This window comes from Haemorhous mexicanus, chromosome 6 (assembly GCF_027477595.1).
Source record: "Haemorhous mexicanus isolate bHaeMex1 chromosome 6, bHaeMex1.pri, whole genome shotgun sequence".
NCBI classification, from domain to species: Eukaryota; Metazoa; Chordata; class Aves; order Passeriformes; family Fringillidae; genus Haemorhous; species Haemorhous mexicanus.
Window position 1 is genome coordinate 49,588,129 of NC_082346.1, and position 22,032 is coordinate 49,610,160.

Below are 22,032 nucleotides of genomic sequence, written 5' to 3' on the forward strand. Positions count from 1 at the left end.
AAAGCATGGCCTCAAAACAGGATATAAAGACACTGGTTTCCTACAAAAATATTAGATCTTTACATGAGGGTGGGGAAACTGGGCTTCTTATCTGGGTGTTTCCTGAGAACAAAACTACCCCCTTTCCCTACTTTGTTTCTGTCCCCAGCTTTTGGGCCATTGACTGCTAGGGTTCTTGGAAATGTTTCCGTACTTATTTACACAAGTGGTAAACTGCTGAAAAGTCTCATTCTTAAAAAAAAGGAATAATCTATACACATGTAATTGTGAAACCAGATTTCTTTTGCTTTGTTTCTGAAATTACTGAGAACAAACTTCAAAAGACAGAGTGGGAAGAGCCAGATGTTTGTTAAGAACAGAAAGAGAGTGCAGAAAGAGATTTTGAGTAATTTAGAGAAATCCCACATGCTGTAGCACAGAATTAAGAGAAGTTGTAATGCTTGGAAGGGAAGAAAAGCCCAAACGAGAACTGAGAAAGTGAACTAACACCAGTGAATATACTAATTAAACTCTTCTGTGTCAATAGTTAATACCTGAACAAATATTATTCACAAACAACACTGATTCAATGACTATACAGTCACCTGGCTGTAGTGGCAAAACATATGTTAAAATATATACATGCTACGTATACATTGTTTGAGTTCTTAAAACATTATCTTTATGCTGATGATACAGGGATAGAGCTATCTCCTACTATCAGACTAATCAAAAAAGTTATGCTGAGCAGGATGACCTGAAAATGCTCTAAAAAAGTACCCAAAACTTAGATTAGGTCTGTATTAAATTTCTAGAGGAAGAAGAAAGTTCTAAAATTGAAAAATTCAAAATTTGGGAGAGTTGGTTATAATGGTAGTTTTTTACTTTCTATCTATATTGTTCAAACTCTCAGAACAGCCTATAAGTTTTGAACACAAACATTTAGATGAATTAGGTTGTCTCAATCTTACATTTATCAAACTTACCTGACATATTTTTTCCCATATTTCATCACAACCTGCTTTTTCTTGAAAGCTAAGTGCCAAATCATAATTTTCAGCTTCAGACCACACAATCAAGGTATCCTTTAAAGAGAGGAAGAGTATTTTCAGGCAATATAATTCAGATTTCATTAATCTAAACAGTGTTTAAAGAGTAAAATTTTAAAATAAAACCAGCCTGACACCTAATTATGACAGGACAGTATTACAATACAAATGTAACCATCACACTTCATAAATTTCTTATATGTTTATATGATTAAAAACATTCCTGCATAAATCAGAAAAAGTTCCCTAAAGATATCAAAAGTCTTTGTTCTTATTTTATGCGACCATAATATTGTAAATCTCGAAAAGTTTGACCTAAAAAATGCACTTCTACCTCAATGTATTCTCTAATAAAATACAGAAACAAAAGCAACAGGTTTTGCAGGGTTTATGTTAGGGGTTTCTTTAATGTTTCATTTGGACCACATAAAACTGTACTTTTACTGTAGGATGAAAGTTACAGTATTTTTTTTCATTTTTGTAGGCCCCAGAAGACACTCTGCTAATGCACAGAACAGCTGTTTAAAAGCTAGTCCCAAGATGGCTACAAACTTTAAAGAGGAGAAACACCACAGTTCACTGCCTGGAACTACAGGCACCAACTACACTGAACCACTCATGAGAGTTTTACTTATTCCAAACTACAACTCTGGAAGGAAGTTTTGCCCTAGAAAAATACTTGAAACTACTTCTAGAAAAACTAGAAACTACTTGAAATTATGCTTAGCTATGTTCACTTTCTAGACACTGAAGCTCTCATCAACTTACTAGGACAGTTCATGAGTTTATCTGAGCCCTCATATTGCATGCAAAACCAATATATGAAAGTGGAAGCTGTGCTGCAAGCAGCAATGTCACACACACTGACAAAGTATTTGATGAAGTAGTTTACAGAGAGTCTACTAAATAACTCTAAGAATAACTAAATAGAAAATAAAACTCAATTAATAAAAGAAGAAAATAAAATTAGCATTGTTTTCATGTACTGAATCGAGTTTTATTGTTAGTCTTTTGTCTTCCTGTAACAGCTGAAATATAGCCACAGTAAATACACACAGCTCCATGAAACTATTATTTCAGCCAAGTGCTAAATCAGGCATTCACTCACTAGGACAAGACATGAGAATTTTTCTTATACATAAAATACAGAGTTTCTACTTCATTAAGTACAGATTTTGCTTAGAGTGATATTAAAATGACTACTGACAATAAAAAGAAACCTTACCTTTAGATTTTGATATGCACTTACTAGAAAACACCTTAAACTAAACTGTTATCTAAACAGCACAATCAGCCAGCTCCAATGGGATTGTCAAGCATTACAATATAATCAATTTGCCATTACCAGAGCAGATATACTGCTTCAGAGGCACTAATGGCTTTACCTTGTAAATGGCAAATAGTTTACCTTTTCCTTTTCCAAAGGGTTGAGGAAGAGGTGGTACACAGAAGAAAGGGATTTAGGAAGACCACCTCCAAAATACAAAAGGAAGAAAAAAAAAATCATAATTAATAGTTTATTCTCTACAAGACAGGTCATGGAGCAAATTCTCTGGTAATAAGAGATTGACAGCACATGGTACTGCTGACTCCAACAGAGCAAAAAAAAATTAGTTTGCAAAAATCTGAAAAGTGAAGATCTCAAAGAAAAAGTTTTTCCCTTTAAAAAAACAGTACCTTACTGCATGTTAAGTGTAGGTATCACATTCAAATTCTAATACATTTATCTCTCCAACTGTATTTCTACTGCAGTAATTTACAAGGCCACTCTCTCCTTAGCTTCACACTGAGTAGTGCTTATTTAATTAAAAAACCCAAGCAACCCTAACATCAAATTTTAAGTAGACCCTAGCAGAACTTGCAATATTCCCATCTAATTACATTTCCATCCAGGTGAAAGTAGTTCGATTTCTAAGTAAGTAATTTCCAAAAGACCAAAATGTATTTTCTTCTTGATAAAGAGCACAACTAACAAATGGGGAAATGACTAAAAGAACACTCTTAAGGGCAGTGCTATTTACATTAACTGCTTAAGTTTAATAAACAAAAGCTCTAAGTCTCTGAGTAAAATCCAGCAACAGATAAAGACAGAAAAAGGAAGGCAAGCAGAGAAAAATGAAAGAGAAGACAGAAATTTAAACATGCTTTTGAAAATTACAGTCACAGATGTAGAAAAGTGTATTTGGCCATAGCATAGCAATTTTTCTCTTTAACAAGATCATCTACTACTAAACATGGAAGCTCACACCTCCACACAGTCTAAATTTTTTAAATTAGTTCTTCTTTGAAAAACAAAACAAAAAATTGCTTAAAGAAATCATCCGAGCAGCAGAACAATCATCTTCCAGTTTTTTTTATCAGTATTAGAAAAGTGTTTCCAATTGCCAATATTAAAATTTGAAATTATTAGTTATCTATTGTCTTAGCACAGAAGGGTTTCATATATTATGGTTCCTCAACAGAAATCTACCAACTGCTGCTCTCTGGATCTTTAGTAAACTGTATTTGTTTGTACAACATTTCTTGAATGAAAGGCCTTTTAAAAAGAGAACATGAAACAAAGAGCACTTCACTCTGTTGCACAATATACAGTTTTGTCTAACTTTAAATTCACTGTTAAATGCAGACAGTTGTGACTATAATTTCATTTCAATCCTACAAAGCTTATAAACATCAAAAAGAACAGTACAAGACTTATACATGCATAAAGAAATGACTGAAGGAAATTCCAGATGGAGTTAAAGATAGAAGAATCACATCAATAACAGTCTACTTTCTGATTATTTTATTGAAAGAAATCTTTGTAAATGCTCGATCTGACATTTCCTCAGTGTAAGTTGAGTCCACTAACTACTCTGGATCTCTCAGCTACGGAATTGGAGTTTCTGTTGCTTCCCAATGTCAAATATTACTTCTTGAAACTTCCAGAAAGCAACTGAAATTTCTTAAGACTGCCTCCTCCATTCAAAGAGAAAACAGGAGTAAGGATAAATATGTTTAGTAATAGTGGCTATTGGTTAAAGAGGTAAGGAGGTATGTCTTGCACATTACATCTTGGTGACCATAAAATCTTCAATTTCATTTGATTCACAATAGCAGTTCTGGCTCAGATGGAGCAAAGACATGTCCTTTGTTGTTGCATTTCATAAAAAATATTAGCATCTACACGCAAGGAACTGGATGGGATAATTGCTCTTATTTTGTTCTTTGTAAACAATTAAAATGTGAAACAGCACTATTAAATCATAGCTACACTGTGTTAACTGTCACAAACCTGGATAAAGGTTTTATTATTGAAGGATCTTATACTGAGTTCTCTGTGACAACCTCAGCATTGTAGCTCCTCATATTTTCAAGATGCATCGCAGTTCTTGGCAAGATCTTTTTAAAATAGAGTAATAATCAGCAGCTATTTAAGCAGAGTTCATGATCTTACTCAAAGATTGAAAAATCATTTTCTGCTTCACAAAAAAAATATCTTGGCAGTAGTGCCAGTTGGAGGTATCATCACTATCTTAGCCCATACAAAATTTGCTGTCTCCTTAGGACCATTTACATGAATTTGTTTTCTGTTACAATAGTGCTCATTATGACAGTGCATATAAAACGAGAAATTAAAAATTAACCAAAATTTCTGAATATGGCTTCCTTTTAGGAGACCAATGTACTTAACACTCCCATAAGGAGGTATCAATCATTTCTATGGGTGGAGGATAGCTTTGTACACTCTAGTTCTTATAAGGGCATAGCCTGAGGCAAAAGTTCAGAATACAATCAGTGATTCCTGTGCTGCTTCTCTGTCTGCTGGCTGCATCAAGCCCACAAGTTCTGGTTAGCTAGAGGTTCTCCAGAGGCACTGCTGTGTGCTATAGTTTTATCTGAGACATCATGCCTCAGAAGCTAAACTACAATAATTTACCCAGGAAACAGTGGCAATTGCACTGAAGAAAGATGGGGTTTAGTACCTACCCTATGACTTTTCATTTTTTTGAAACTACTGCCAAAAGGCTTCTCACTTACCTCAAGAGTAAAAAGTTCTTGATACAAATTATCAGTCTGAAGTTCTTGCTACAGCACTCACTAAAGGTCAACTTTTACTAGACATTAAATCAGTTTTATTTAACTACTAGAAAGCTGATTAGTAGGTGTCTTGTACAGCACTCACACAAATATCCAAAGCAAGCTCTGGGATTTCATAATGAAGAATTTCAGAGCAACTAGTATTCAGGATTTGATTCTGCTATGATTAAATTAACAAAACTGTTACTGTTTGACAATGGACTCTAACTGCTGTTCATCTCCAGGGACAAGCTTTCTGCATAGCTCCAAAACATTCTCTTGGCAGCTCTATGAGATTTAATCTACACTCAAGAAGTAGGGATGCCCTAAATTTGGCAAGTATTTTATAAATTCTTGCTTTTAGCCCTAAAAAGCAAATGAATCTCTTCCTATTAGCCTTCACATGGTTCAGGCTTATGACACTTTCCTGGCCCACACAAGGTTCAGCACAGCTAGGCTGTTTCTTCCCTCTTGGACTGCCTGATTGCTAGTTCCTCATCTAATTCCTTAGATTGTTTACAGTCACAGACACTTCCCTGGACATGCCAACCCACCTTTCAGCATCCTGTTATTTAAATACTTCCAATCAAAAGTACAGCTCCAAAATTTCAGGTTTCGCTTTACAAAATAAACTATTTGCACTACTCAGATTTTTAAAGTTAAATATAGTTAGCATCGTAGGTCATGGCAGAATCTTCAAGCTAAAAAAACCCACCCAAGTAATGTAATATAAAGTTTCAATTCTGCATTTGGTTTCATGCACTTTTCCACCTACAAGCTGGCTATCTGGACATGCTAACAATTTACTCAAAAAAATGATTAACATGTCAAAGGCATATACAGATTGTATTCCACTAGCTTCTGTGAAAGCTCAACAGTCATACACAACTTTTCAGTTAGTGATTTCATAGCTGTATTTCCATGAATCACACAAGGAATAAAATCAGTTTATTAGTTCTGTAGCAGAAGCTTCACTTACTGGCCATACTTTGTGTCCTGGGGTGACTTTATGATGCTGAACTGTATCCTCATTTGTCTGTTTAACCCAGAAATAAGTTTTGCTCCCTTAAAACTAGATCTGAGAGTCAAGGGGGGAAGAAGGAGAAGCAGTGGAATGTCTGAGGCGGTTGTATTCAAAACACGGAGATAAGAGCTTCAGCTTTTCTCTCTACGGACTGTGTTGTCTGCAGCACAGAGAAGTAGGAGAGAGCTCTCCTTTGCTCTTTAGTTTTTAGTTAGCTGAGGCAGAGATGTTCCCCAGACTGTGGCTTTTCTTTTTCCTGGAAATGATCAGCCCTGCTCTGGACTGAAAACTCAGAAGAACACCGGGAGCTCACACCTGTGGCCCACAGGGCCCAGGCCACAGCTTCTTCCCGCACAGGAAGGACAGTTAAGAGACTGAGCGAGCCGAGCTACACCCCACCACAAGGACTTTCTGAATTTGCTATCTCTTCAGAACAGCGAGATGTTTTATTGTTTAATATTATTAATTTTTTATGCTTGTGAATACTTTGCTTTTTAAATAAATGGTTTTTCCCCCACTTTTCACCAAGGAAATCTTTTCCCAAACCAGCTGGGGGAGCGGCCACTTGAATCTGCTTTCTAGAGGGATCCCTTTGGAAGTTTCTTCCCAAATTTGTCCCTAAACCAGGATACTCAGCAAAAGCAGAAAAATCAGAATACACAGGAAAACAGAAATGAAGGAAAAGAAACCTATGTTAATTTAAAATAGATGAATCCCACCGCACACCCAAGAGCAACCCACCTTCCCCTTGTTTATTCCCTCACCTCACAAAGCCACACACTCTTCCTTACTATCTTAGCTACAATATGCACAAATTTTATTGAAATAGTTTCACTGTTGGCTTGCTTGTCATGACAGCAAGGGTATGAAGTTCATCTTCTCTGAGCATTCAGTTAGTGCCCTTTTGGATAGTTTCAAAACGTGGCTTTTTTATTAGTAAGTCTGCTCTCCATTATTCAAGGATGGTCACCTTCAAGTTACAAGCTAGTAGACAGTATTCCGGATGAATTTTAGCTTTTTATTCTTGTGAGGAACTGGAAAAGAGACTGCAAAAGTGAAGGACACGACACCTCTAGGGCAGAGGCAAGACTCTGTAGGTGGAAGCTGTAAATAACTCAAGTCTTCTTTGTATTAGGCACAGAAAGGGATGCATACTTCATCACTGTGTTACAGGGTGCATGTGGATGCATCTAAAAAAGCTGAGGATACAGGTCTTTACTGTTCTATTTTTAAAGCATTGCCAAAGTATACTGAAAAGCTCTACCTCATCCACACCCGTATCATGTTTCTCCCTAGGTAAATGCTATGTATATAGAGAGGTTTTTAATCATTTAGGGCTGCTATAGGAAAAGGAGCTGTACTAATATACTAGTGTAATTATTCATTTTCTGAATAAGGATCACTTGTTTAAGAACAGCATCTCTGTCATTAATATTCTGAAATTTCAATGCCTTAAACCCCCCAACCCACAATTAAATATCTTCTACCTTTACTAGTATATTATGAAAACAACCAACAGAAGAAAAAACTAAGTATTCCATGTGTGACCCAGCAATGCTTTGTATAATTAAATTCCACTTACTAAACAAAATTTGCTTTTAAGGTAAATGCTACTACTTACCCAGTAATTAAATCCAGTAATATTCCATGGCAAAGTTATAGGACCATTATTGTAACATTTTAAAATAAAAATGTCAAAAAACTTAACACAGAGCTGTAAGCAAGAATACAAATCAAGTGGTCATGTGGCTGTACTGTGCAAGTTTTGCTTTTTCTGAAGAAGTTTCTGCCTACAAATAGTACTTTATCATAAGAAGTTAAAAGTACTATTTTTGAGCCACAGAACATTAGTTTCTCAAGTTGTTTTCTTTCTAGCTTTTTTCCTCATATGGCTTACTTTCTTCTAGTTTAAACAGTGATGAGTGTGCCAGGAAGTGCATGGTTCAAAGCATCGTTGAACTTCCACTGGTAGCAATGCTATGTTGCATAATCAGATACGTGGACCTATCTTTCTTTTTGAATATAGCAGAAAGCAGCTCTTCATTGTGACAGACTAATTAATTTGACTACTGAAAAGGTAGTCAAAAGACTGTCTATGAATTTCATGCTTTAATAAATTATCTCAAACCTCCAGATGGCAGGTCAGTCTGGGAAGACTGAGAAGGAGACTGTGCAAACTGAAGTATCTCAGGTTGACGTATGAAAAATGAGTCCCTGGGCAGGACTCATGATCTCCCAAGTAATCTTTCTCTCCAAAGGCAGAAAGTTGTATTTACCACCACAAAGGGCAATCACCGCTTTCAACACTCAACACCAAGAAATATAAAGCAGACAACTGGGACAAAATCATACTAACAAGCTCAGCTTCACAGGTATAGTTTTTGTTAGGGGGTTTTTTTGGTGGTTGGCTTGGTTGGTTTTGTTAGCTTTAGTTTCCAAGGGAACAGAGGCAGCAAGGCAAACTTGTCCTCAGGTCTCCACACTAGTATTTTGATAAATAATTATCTAAGCTATGCAGTTATTAAAACACACATATGTAAACCATGAGATTACATAATTTGTGATATCAACAATTAACAAGACCATCTCCTTCACACTAGCACTAACAGATCAGCATAGGCAGAAGGCTCTTTCACCAGTGGAAGGACTTCACTGTTTATCACAAAGGTATCTACAGGCTTCTTTTGTTGAAGGACCCAAACCAATGGGCATAGCAAGGTTCCTCAAGAGCTTAGTACACATTATCTCTCCTTGCTTCCAACCACAGATTGTTTCAGTCAGTCCAATAAGACTGTTTCTTCTTACAAACCTCATGTCAGCCCAGACAAAAGTCAGAACCCATCCATTTATTCTGTTAGATATTCAAAGTGTCCACAAGCTGCCTGCTGTGTCACAGTAGAAATGGATGCCGCTATGCACCCCTTAAAATAGGTTCATCCTCACAACAAAATTCTGAGATAAAAGCCTGGTAAGATCATAACACTACACAGCTACTTTGAAGTTTAAAGTTTTAGATTTCTGGGAGATTTTTCTTGACATTTTCTATGTGCAACTAACAACAGGCAAGCTCAAAAGCAAGTCTTTTATTTTGGGCTGCAATTTAACTAGTAGTGAGGTGACCTAACTGACCTTCTGCAGTCAAAAAGAAAGATCTCACTCACTCTCCCATCTCAGTTCCACAAATGGATCTTGTGTAAGGTGCTTTGAAAGTTCTGCCAGCACAGTTACCAGTTTTCAAAAAAGGATTTGAAGTACCAAGCTGATTTTCTTGTGGTTTAGAAAGTTTAAGCCGTTCAGAATTCTAGGAGCAAGGCTGGAAAAAAACCTACTCTTTCTTTCAGCTGCTAAGCTCCAAGCTTAGCTCATATGGAATCAGGTTTAAACTCTGAACTTGCCTTTTACTAAGGGAAAGGATAAGTAGGCCTCACATGAAAGAAAAGAGGCTCCAGAGCAGATTTAATACACCAAGAAACACTTGGTATTTCTAAACCTCTGAGTGGAGCCCCATATTCAATTTATATTAGAAACTGGTTTGGTTGAATATGAACAATCCATCTGCAAATATAAATTTCTGTCTATGCAGCATTTGAAAGCTTTAAAACCAGCACTTTTCCTTCTCCAGCACAGAGAATGTACAGTGCTGCTCTAATGGGACAGATTCACGTTAATAATTTTTATTTCTCTAACCATGTTTTCACAATGACCAGTACGATTTATGCAGCACTAGATCACAATGTGATACAGAGCAGGAAATGCTGTTCCACTGACCGGCACCTGAGGCGGTTTGCACCAAGCTTGCAATTTTATGCCTTCTTGAAGTAGGTTTCATGTCTGATGTGGCACAAAGCCTATTGATACAAAACTCACCCCTCCATGCTCTTTTAACTGATTTAAGCCAGCAAAGCAAGCTTACAGCAGATCAGCACTTTATGCCATAGAGCTGTGAAATATTCAGTGTCACTTCAGGAGTTTTAAAGCTCAAGTTTATCATAGAACCATGACCTCAAGCTAGTCAGGATTACAGCTAAAACTTAGTCTGCTTAGCATTTTCGTGGGTCTTGTCCTTATTCCCTGGAGTTGACCCTCCAGACCCACACTGCCCTTATCAGTTGCTCACTACCAGCTGCTTATACAGTGCACTATGAATATATCTAGAGACAGATACAGGTTAAATTTTTCAAGGAAGGGTATTTTTAGCCCATACTGGTTCTCCCCATTCAGTTCAAAATAGAATTCTACAAACAGCTGCAGTGACACAACTACTGGGACTGCCTGTGAACAAAACAGCAGTATGTCCATGCCTGTGATAAACTGTTAAAGGTGAAAGACTAAAGAGTGTTTTAATACATTAACTGTACCTGATAGGATTTTAACAAGTCTGAGCTGACCAAGCAGGCAACAAAATACAACCTAGTTCAGCATTTTTAAACCTGTAAAGGCAATTCCCAGCATCCATGAAACAAGCACAGCAAACAAAAGTACAAAGTCTACACAGTTCACGTCTCACCCATCTCAGGAGCATTCTTTATGGGGCTCACAATGTATGATTTATATAATTGAAGCAATGTGCAAAATAAAGATGAGAAGCAGCTTTTATGAACCCAGAATGCTTTGGAGAAGTAGGAACCCATACCCACCTTCGAAGTAATAGACAAACAAAGGTTAACACGTAAATAGCTTTAAAGCTATTTCCTTAAATAAAAATACATTTAAAGTTAAAGCATCTGAAATATAAAGAAGAAAAATGCAAGATGATAATAAGTTTCAGATACTATAACACTCAGGAACCTCAGCTACTTAGTGATTTTCCCAACTGTGTTTTGACTGTCTCTCCCAAAGCAATTTCTGGTGCAAAACAGAGTGCAATTTATCTGTGTAACTTCACCAAAAAACGCAGAGAAGTAACACATGATCATGTAATGCACAAAAATGATGCAAACTACTTTGCCTATTTCTGGCACAAGAACATAAAATATAATTTGCAATGTGAGGCAAAAAAAAATTTAATATATTGCTACACTGTTGGTTGTATAATGTTAAAAGACCCTGCCTTTAAACATGAGGAAAAGAAAAGAGCATTTACCTGTTGTTTCTGGTACGCAGTGTTCGGATTAATTTTGGACTCCAAAAGAAGAGAGCCTAGAAAAAAAAAGGTCCACTTATTTATATGTGCACTAAAACTTTACCCGCCACAAAAATTTTCTGATCACTCCTTCCTTGAGCAACAATAAGTCTCTTAACCCCTAAGAGATACTGTTCACACGGCACAGAATAACACTCTGAGGACCAAATTTTAAACCTGTCTTATTCTGAGTAACTACTTTTCTACAGAAAATTTTTTAGACATGATAAAGTCTGCAAGTCAGCACACCAAAAGCATCACAACTGCATTCCAGAGATTACTTATTGCTGTTTTGTGTGAAAACTCTAATTGTGTGGGTTTTTTTCCTTAAAGGTTAGCTAAAACACTTACTTTCCTGGGAAGCATATCTAGAAACTAATGCTTAGAGCAGTAACCACTGTGACTGCTCATACCAGAAAACTTTACACAAACTCAGAACAATGGTTTCACAGCAGGTTTTACTGATGTAAGACACAGAACAGTAATTCCACTCTCATGTCTGTGTCTTCCTTCCCTTCCTTTTGCACATTAGCATTCTTGTGTCACATTTAAACAATCTGAAGTGTTGATCTATGCAAAAAAAAACTTTTAAAACTGATTTTATTCTTGGACCAATCACTTGCCTCATCCACCTTGCTACTCAGCTGCACCAATGCCAGTGCATGACTTAAATTCAAGTATCTACAGAGCTTAATTCAGCTTACATGAAGAAATACTGATAAATTAACTTCACTGTCAATCATATAATTAAAATGTAAGGCTACAAGCACCCCTTTAAAGTGGCATTTCACCATTTACTTACCTGGTTAAATTCAGGCTTTAAGAAATGTCCAAACTTTAAGAAAGTGTTAACTTCTCAGTTTCATCACTATAGTTCTAAGGCAAATGAATTGCTAAAATATGGGTGCTCTCCAGCTGTTCATTCCCTAGCCTGGACTGACACCAGGGAGCTGCCCTGATCCAGGTGCAGCACCTTGCATCTTCTGAGGTTCACAAGGGCCCACTTCTTGGGCTAGTGCAGGTCCATGGGGATGGTATCCTATCCCTTAGGCATGTCAACCACACCACTGCAGCTTGGTGCCACCTGCAAAACTGCTGAGGGTGCACTCCATCCCTCTGTCTGACACTCCTGAAGATGTTAGGCTGGGGGATGTGAGGGAAGAGACTGAAGAACCAGATCACAGAACTTCACTTGCTGTAAGAGTGGTGTATCATTAAAGAATTACAGAAATATCAGAACATTCTGTTGTCTGATAAGAAAGGTTACTACTTGATGAATTTAGCTTTACCAATGATTTTTATACCACCCAGCTTACTATGTATGTGATCATCAGATACAATTAAGTATTTTTTTCAAATTAATGTACCTGTGAGGGCTGCTTGTTTCAAGTTTCTAAGTCTGCTGTTCTACAAGAGGCAGTCTTCACTAATGAAGTTGGCTTGAGAAGCTATCACCCCGTCTCAACTGCTCTTGGAGTAAAAGCTGTTTACAAACTCAACACAATTCAACAACAATATTGAAACAAATACCCCTCAAGGGAAAACAAGACACACAGGAAAAGCTCTCTTGCCTCAAGCCCAAATATACTATTCAGGGGTTTTTTGAGTTTTTCCAGTTTTCTGACACACATCAGCTCTGTTACCAAAGCAGCTTATTTGCTTAAGTGTAAGTGCATAACTAAAGAAAAAAATAATCACAAACCATAGAGCAGGACAGAGAAGAAAGAAAAACATCTAAGGTGAGGTTTACAGATGAATCCAATAAATTGCTCATACTTTGGCCATAGTCTTGAGATTTGAATTTAGGGTTTGCCTAAAGAACATCTAAAACCAGCATTTCCTTTTTATAATCATCAGATACACAGAGTCAGTTGTGCTTTCCAAGTCCCAGCTTCTACTACATGAAGACTTTGAATATTATTTGTGCTATTAAATTGGCAGACAAACTTCTGGAAAGTCTTTACTGTCTAGAAATATTTAATACCAGCAAGTACAACCTAGAATCTTCTAGGAATCAAAAGTAATTGATAATTTCAACATCATATTTTAATGGCTGAACACAGACCAAGAGACATGTAAATCTCAACGTTAGAAGAATATCATACATAACTTAAATGTCATGTTTGACAAAACACTATTTTAAAAAATTGAAAACAATTGAATGCAGACATTTCATTTTCTAAGCCAGAAGAGAATGACTTCTTTACTAGACTTATCAAAAAAGAGCATTTCTTCTTCTCCACTAAACCTGATGCTTGCAGGAAATCAAGTTTTTTTAAGGATTGAATTGCTTCTCACTACCACATGATTCAACTTATTCCTCACCATTTTGGACAATAACTAGAAAAATACTGATCTGGTGATAGAAACATACTGAATGTTAAATTGTGCTCTATAACTAATAACTGCCCCAAATCTATCCTTCTGGAGAATATGATGCTCCATTTGTGCAATAAGTTCCCCAGAAGGGTTCAACAAGTCAAAGATCAGTGACTAATCTACTAGATTAGTTCAGTGAGTTTATTTCATATACTAAATTTTACAGCATCAGGCCCCTTTCTGGTATGAGGCAATGTTAAGTCTTTGTTACTTGCATGTGGAAAGCAGGCAGGAGTAACAGACGTCTGAAACACAGATATTCTTTAGAAAAAGGTTACAGAAATATACCACAAAAACTTCCATTCAAAGTCATTATCACTTGTTTGAGATGCTTTTGTCACAAGCATTACTTTCTATGTAGGTATTTTTCCATCTGTACTATCCTAGAATATGTTAAGACTATCCAGTCTAAATATACCAACATAAAAATAAAAATACATCCACAAAATTTCATCTTCATTGACCCAAAGACTTTATTCAAAGTTAGGTAAGAGCTGAAAACTCACCTTAATGCAAGCTATGTTTTTAGTAAATGCTCCAAAATTATGCAGATCTAGTTATTTTTTAAATTACAGCTGTGAATGAATTTATAAAAGTAAGTGCAAAACACGGGAGGCAAAAAATGAAACCACCTATAAAGAAGAAAACTGACTTGCAGAATTCTATTACCTGTCACTGTAATGCAATACAGCACAGCTGGGGGTTTTCTTAGTAGAAAACACCATTCTGTGCTGCAGAAGGAATGTGTGTATACGGAAAGACTTGCTCAAAAGAGATTATTACATACAGATATTCTATGCTATTTTCAATTATATTTAGAGACATCAACTATCCCAATTCAACAGTCTCAAACAGCAAATTTGCAGCTTTGTTTACAAATACACATATGGAAGAGACCAGTTAATCTGGCACATTGCTGCTCTCCCACCAAACTGTTACATGGAGTCTTCCTCAAAAACAGAAGAAAAAGTGCTGCTCATTACCCCTCATCAGTATAAACATGTTTACATTTAAAAGAAAGTTTCAACTCAAGAGCTGGTTCTTGCAAGACGCACAGAGAGGTTTAAGTTCTGCAACCAATTCTGCTGCAAACCAGAGAAACTAACCCTCAGAAACTCAAGAAACAGCTCAAACTGAGGCCCAAGAAAGTGTTCTACAATTCCAAGAGAATATTCCTGAGTTCAAGACACTTCTGGAGGGCCAAACCCAAATATTATGGAAAGGGGAGAATCAGGAGAAAAGAAACAAAAAAAAACCCCATGTCATCTTCCCCCATGCTTTTTTCATTTTGATCTAGGATAAATACTGTGTTGCTTACCTAAAAACAAGCCAATAAAATCAGTCCCTTGAGTTTGAACAAGATAAAAAAAGACTTAAGCCAAGTTTTGTCTAAGCCTGCCAGTCGTACAGGTTTACTGATACCTGCACGACAGAAGCAGCAAGGATAGGGGCTTGCCCTGTGGCAGAAGTCATTAACATAAAGACTTCAGAAGCAGCAAACAACTGCTGAAAGAAAATGATCAGAGTTCCTAAAAGAGAGCTCACAAATACAGCCTGCAATGGAGAGGTTAACTTTCACTTGTCAAAAAGTTTAGATACAGAACCACTAAGTTTTAATTAAAGGTTTAAGCTTTCAAATTAACACAAAGTACTTGAACAGAAATGTTCACTTCAGTCATCTGGGCTCAGAATGAAAACAAGGTTATCTGAAACCATGCAGTAAACCCCAAGAAGCACAAAGACATTTTAAGAATAAGGTAGGCCACAGTAGCCTAAAATACCATGTCAGAAATGGGTAAGAAATCAGACTTCTGATTACACACAGACTCACACGGTAGGTGATAATTTGTAAGAAAATATTTCACTCTTGCTCTGCTGCAATTCAAGTAGACTATATTACAACTAGGAATCACACAGAGAAACTTTTCAGGGTTTTAAATAAAATGAATAGCTATTACAGTGTAAAAAAATTACAATTTCATTCTTCAAAGCATAATGTACCTGATATGAAAGCAGTTTATGGTATTTCTGTTCTAAGATTGATTATTCCAGATTGTCTGCAATGACTCTTAACAGTTTAGTGCCTGGCAACATTAGGCATGCAGCTAGCTACACAACTCACTCAGCTACTCTAAATTATTTTCTTTTACGATGGTGTTAAGCACCAGCACAAGTTAAAAAACTACCCCTACAGATAAAAAACCCTCTTACTCAGTTCTTATTCCTCCAATTCCAAATGATAGCTTACGTTGGATGTGGCATACTGATTGTACTTCCCTTATCTGCACACCCTGACTGTGCAATAAAATCTCAACCACTTGTAAAGCAGCCTACTACACCAAGTCATAGCTGCAAAATCCAAAGACCGAACTATGTGCTAGCCCACATGATCAGCCAATGAAACCACCGGTAATTCTGCTGTTGATCTGTGCATAGCCAAAGTGGCCCTTTAACAGGAGTGGGAATTTCCCACACACATAAGGAGCTACTGCTCATTTCCCCAGGACCTCCCCTACTCAGGAAATGGAGCCTTCACCCTCAGGCAGATCCCGAGATTTTCTGTCAGCTTCTTGGAGTAAGTCAGTAAGAATATGCCAGTGTGCACAGGATGAATCTCAGCTCAAAGGCTAGGAAAAGCTGGTTTAGAAATGCAGGAAGGAAGAAGCTTCATTGTGGAAAGAGGAGGAGCTGACAAAGCAAGACAATACAAGAATGCAATGGAAACATGGAGACAAATGGTGTGTCAGTCAGTTCCACTACTCAGTTCATACTATTTGTATGTCTTTGTTAACTGGGAAAAAGTTAAAAATCACAGTCAACTATTTCATTTAGTTAAAAAAGCATGCAAGGAAACACAAATTGCACAGTATATAAAACACAGGTATGGCATTACCTTTTTCCAAATCATTTGTTCACATGTAAAAATGACTATTTGCCTTCAAAATTAGCCCACAAACAACAGACACGGGGAGTAAACAAAATATAAATCAAATTTTATGAGGTGTCTACACAAGCAAGTTAGAAAAACTAGCCTATTAAGAGAGTGCACATTTACACAGGACTGATACTACCTACTATATTACAAATTTTAACTGTGTACTATTCAATACTTTGAAATAAAAAGTATGCAGCTTGAGAGAGGTCTAAAGTGTATATCCTACCAAATAAACATCTGTGTATTAGGTGCAATTAGTAAGTTTGAGACAATTCCTGCTTTGATTAGTGTCTTACTATGCAAGATAAAGCAATGACTTAATTTTAGTTTTTAATACCAATTTGTATCTTCCATCTTACAGACGTTCATTTATTTACAAGTGAGCTGGCAACAACAGTCCAGCTCAGGCTCTGATCAGTCTGAAGCACACATATCCCACTGAAAGTTAATAAATGGATTTTAGTTTGAATGAACTTTTTTTTTCACAAGGAGGTTAGGAACTGCAGTTCTTTTGATTTCTTATCTAAAAAGAATTAAATAAAAAAAATAAACCAGAAAATTTTTAATATATAGGAGACATAACAGCCCCCAACAGCCAGGACAGTATCTACAACAAAACATACTATAAAAATTAGCCAAAAAATTTAGAGATAATTTTTTTAATTCCCTCCTCATGTTGAAATTAAACTAAATCTATTTCTATTTGGAACTTTTTCTCTTGCAATATGAAACTGCTCAAGGTTTAAATGCATCTTCCTCACTGTAAAATAAATAAAATATATCAGGTGTCAATTTAGCCTTTCAAAGTATAATCAAAAAACTACAAGATCTCTCTGGGGGCTTATCAGAAGCTCAATTACCAAAATCCTCCTTAGATGACTGATTCTTCCATATCAGTTTATGATCTCTGCTGTAGGGATTACATATTGTACAGTTTATCAGAACTTTCCCAAAAAGTAAGGATTAATGATTCTCAAGTTGCTTCTCATCCTACTTCTTATGATAAAAAAGCTTAATAAATTAAAATTACAAGGTCCGTTGACAGTCAAAAGCTACAACTAGATCTACAAGTCACTAAATACAGTAGCTATTTATCGAATGAAGTAGTAAGTCATGCACTGACAGATTTTAAAAGCAGAATGGTACAAGGCCAATATTGTGAAGTACACATTTGAAAATCTCTGATCACAACAGTCATGAACTCACTTAACCAACAGCAAGACTAGCCCAAACATGTAGCTACAGGGCTAGATATTACTACTTAACATATACTACTGACGTATGCTGCCAGGAACTGTGAAAGAAGTTGAAAATCCATCATTTTAAATTTATTTTCAGGAAGATCTAGAACTGCTGAAGGGCTGAGTACTCCCATTCCATTAAAAAAAAAAAAAAAAAAAAAAAAAAAAAAAGCATCTCCGAAAATGCTGTTCTGTCCATTGTATTGTCTTTACTACCATAACTGTACTGTGAAAACCGTTGATAGCTGTTAGAAGGTCTTACATAATTCTAAAAGCTACCAAAGAAAAGGGCAGGTGGAAACAGAAAGGTGTTAGCCATCCAACGATCTTCTACTAACAAATACAAAAAACCAACATCTAAGTTTTGAACAACTTTCATGAGGGGATCGCTTCCAGAAAGATCCAGTGATCAGTTTTGAAACCAGACCAGTAGATATCCAAACCCATGCAAGATCTACAACGAGACTCGAACGCATTTTGCATGCAACACCGTGTAACCAGTAAGTGCCTACTATGCTTGCACTTGATGGCAATCTCCTGCTTTTTTCACTTGGCCTAGCACGAATGAACCCTGGTTAGTGCCTACTTGCTTTTAGGAATTATTTGAATTATGCAGCAAAACATTAACGCAACAGACACAAAGCAACACCCAGTTCCTTTGCTGGGTAGGACGAGGAAAGACCGTGCCTTCAGCCGTACACACTTACCATCACTCTCTGCCCTGACTAGCAGGGACATGCCCTTGAGCCTCTCCACGTAGCAAGAGGACACATGCCCTGTGCCTCGATCATCCCACTGGCGGTCCTCATTTAGCGTGTAAACCTTCACCCTCCGCCGGGTGTCCGTCATCCTGCCGCCTGCCACACCGCAGCCACCACTCTGGCCGGCAATCGCTGGAGGAGCAGAAGGTTGGTCGGGGGCCAGGCCCCCCTCAGGGGAGGGGAGCGGGAAAGAAGGCAGCAGCCCCACACGGGCACGCCAAGGAAGCTCTTCTTACTCCTCTTCAGTGCCCCAACGGGATCCTCATTATCGAGGGTAACAGAGGATTGGGAAAGAGGGAGAAACAAGAGGTGAAGGTGTGAAAAGGAGCTGCTCCTTCAGGTACAGTCAGACGCTGCACAAAAGGCGAGTAAGCCTAGCCGCAGAGAGGAGAGAGGCTCTCTGCAGGGCGAAGGGCAGGCAGGAAAGGCGGTGAAGAAGGGATCCCGGAGGAGAAGGGGATCCACGGTAGTGGAAGCGGCGGCGGACTGCAGCCGGCCCAGCGTGACAGGAGCAAGCGTTCCTGGAAGCCAGAGCCCTGCCGAGGAAAACAGGGGGGAAGCTGGTGAGGCCGGAGGGAATCAGAAGAAGGGAGGCAGGCGGGAGAGGGGCCGCTCGCCCCGGCCTGTAGCCCGGCTCTATTGTGCAGCAGCTGCCCAGGCCCGAAGCCCCTCGCTCGCCGTCCGTCAGCGCGGGGTTCCAAGGAGCCGCCCTCCTTCCCGCCCGGGCTGCCTGGGGCCTGCGGACACTGCCCGTCCAGGGACAGGGTGAACGGCCAGCCGAGCTCAGCGCCCCGTCTTCCCCATGGGCTCCGGTCGCAGGCGGCGGCTTCACTCCCAGCCTGACTCCGCCGCCATGTTCTTCCTCCTCCTCCTCCTCCTCCTCCCGGTGCTGCGGCGGCTCAGTCCCGACTCCCCAGCGCGCCTTGCGACGTGGCTACGCTTCCAGGCGTTCGGCAGCCCGACCGGCAGAGAAACGCTGTGCCCTACGGAGGGAGAGGGCGATCGGCAGCGGCTGGTGCGGCCCGGCTCCCTCCGGCCCCGGCTCCGCCTCAGTCACTGCGCGGCCGCCATCTTGGTTTCACCTCTCACTGGAGGCGCGGGGTCTCCCAGCCAGCGGCTGCACGGGCCGCCCGCCGGCATTTAAAGGGCCAGCGGCCTCGCGCGGGGAAGGCGCGTGCGGCCGTGGCCGCGTCGTTACCGCGGGCCCGGGACAGGCGCCGGCGGACGCCGGCTTTGAGGTTTTCTTGTCCTTTTTTTTTTTCTTTTTTTTCCCCTTCTCCTATCACACCTTGCTGAGGGATCCCAAAATTAAACAGCTTTTGGTTGAATTGGATCTCCACAGTCAGAGATGGGATCAAAGAATACCAGTATCATCAGAAGCTGTCGAGGCTCTGCTTCTGCCGCTGCTGCCAATATCTGAGCATATGTTTGACAGATTTCCTTAAAATATGGGAAAGCATTGGTGCGTTTGCTACCCCAGCAGCACTACTGCAGAAGAGTGTCCATTTCACAGTACATTCGAGATACACAGCGTACATGGGAGCTCACTGCAATATGTACTCCGTTATTTTATGCTTTTGAACAAGTCTTGATCCTCGTTTATCAAAGAGAGTTGTATTGAGGGTGGTTTGAGGCAGCAGCTTTCACCAGGATTAATTAGTATCACAAGAAAGTCTCCAGTCAAGCCCTGTTTTCCTTTGTCCATCTTCTATTTTGTTTGCCCTGTGGAAAGACAGTGCTTGCAGGATTGATTTGCAGCTTCCCGAACAAGCTCCCAGGGCCACAGCAGCAGCCTGAGAGAGCTCAAAAGGTGTTTGGACAACGCTCTCAGGCACATGCTGTGACTCTTGGGGAGCTCTGGGCAGGGCCAGGAGTTGGATTCCATGATCCTGATGAGTGCCTTCCTAATCAGACTATTCTGTGTTTCCTGATGTGCCCAGACAAAGCTATTTGGCCTTTGCTCTGATGCCCAAGGGCAGGTTAAGAGTACAAGAGCCTTGGTAGTGTTGCTTGGGTTCCTGTGCCATAGCTGAAGGCATGTTGTGCTTGTTGTTCTCAGCACGATGTTCTTGGCTAAAGCAGCGACACGTTTGAAGAGATGCAGATGTCTGGGGGCTGTGGCTTGTGGGCCTGGCTGAAGGGGAGCCACCACACAGCCCTGCACAGAAAGGTGCTCCTTGCCTTCACTTGGCGGCCTGAGCAGCTCTCGAGGCGCTGTTCCTGGGCAGCTCTCGAGGAGTTGTTCCTGGGCAGGTGCTCTTGCCAAAATTTCCCTCAGGCCAGCCTGGAGATGGATTTTTGTGACTTCAGAAAAGATTGATGTCACTTAGAGAAAACTCTGTAGAACCGTTATATTCACGTACCATTTACAAATTGTACCCTCTTGTGGCCATCAGATTAAGTAGAGACCACACTGCTTACTGCAGTTTTTAATTGTTTTTGTTGGTGTTTTTTTGGTCTTTTTTTTTTTTTTTTTTTGGGCATTGAAAATTTTGGGCTTAGCTTCTTTTCATGGGCCTTGTGTTATTTTGATACCAGTCTGAACAATTCTCAGTCCAACAATAGTGCCTACTTGTCAGGTTTTAACCCAATTCTCATTATGTTTGGCAAGGGGGTTTTATTTTTTCAAACATTTCTACCCCAGTCATTCCAGAAAAAAAAGGTCGGACATTGAGAGCAACTTCTCATGCTGGAAAGTAGTTGGGAAACAAAGAAACATTCTGTTTATTTTTCTTGGAGTAATGAGTTAGAAAGCAAGTCTGTCAGGTCACACCTCAATTCCTTCTCTCCATTTCTGCTGGTTTGAAAGTTTGTGTCCAGAAGGAAAAATCTTCAGGCATTAGGAGAGGCTGTTATTAACTGAGTTAAAAGGTTTAGGCCCCTTCAGTTCCTGTAAATAATAAATGACCTAGCCCTGACAGAAGCTTTTGCCCACCAGGAATTGAGTAATGGAGCAATTGAGACATGGAGTGTTGGATACAATTTCCAACTTTCATATTCCTAGGAAAGTAACTACAAACAGATCAATGCAATAGGAATAAACCCTAAACTGGGTTTACCATAGAGAGCTACTTTGTTGCACAGCAGTCAAGACTAAAGAACAAGATAACTTTTTCTTTCAGTGTCTAATAACAAGGAAGATTGCATTGTTATTGTGAAGAACTTCAGGTCACACATATAAATTTGGTCCTATGTACTAAGGCATTATTAGAGCTCCTGAAACTCCTAGCTAACTATTTTCTAAACAAAAAAAAAAAAAAAAAAAAAAAAAAAAAAGTTAGGGAAACTGACAACTTCTTACTTTATTGTGGTGAAGATTATTGCTAGAAAGAAAGTCTGTGCTTCACTGAGTATATAGATATGGCTATGCCCAGTATGTGCAAACCAGGTTTCAATCCATACTACACACACATGGACATTCTCTATGTTTTCTTGTTCCCAAGGCATGTATTCTGACTTCTGCACCAAAAACCTGTGGAAAAT

At 38.9% G+C, this 22,032-nt stretch overlaps 1 protein-coding gene across 1 annotated transcript in view; it reads right to left on the reverse strand.

Moving 5' to 3' along the window:
* Window positions 1-19,605, reverse strand: part of PPP4R3A (protein phosphatase 4 regulatory subunit 3A) — a 41,643-nt gene extending 22,038 nt beyond the window's left edge. The window contains exons 1-3 of the mRNA XM_059850164.1: window positions 18,496-19,605; window positions 11,195-11,250; window positions 966-1,064 (exon numbers count right to left, since the gene is read on the reverse strand). Of these exons, the coding sequence (XP_059706147.1) occupies window positions 966-1,064; window positions 11,195-11,250; window positions 18,496-18,637 (297 nt within the window). The 5' untranslated portion in view covers window positions 18,638-19,605. The remainder of the gene's footprint in view (window positions 1-965; window positions 1,065-11,194; window positions 11,251-18,495) is intronic.
* Window positions 19,606-22,032: the final 2,427 nt, after the last annotated feature.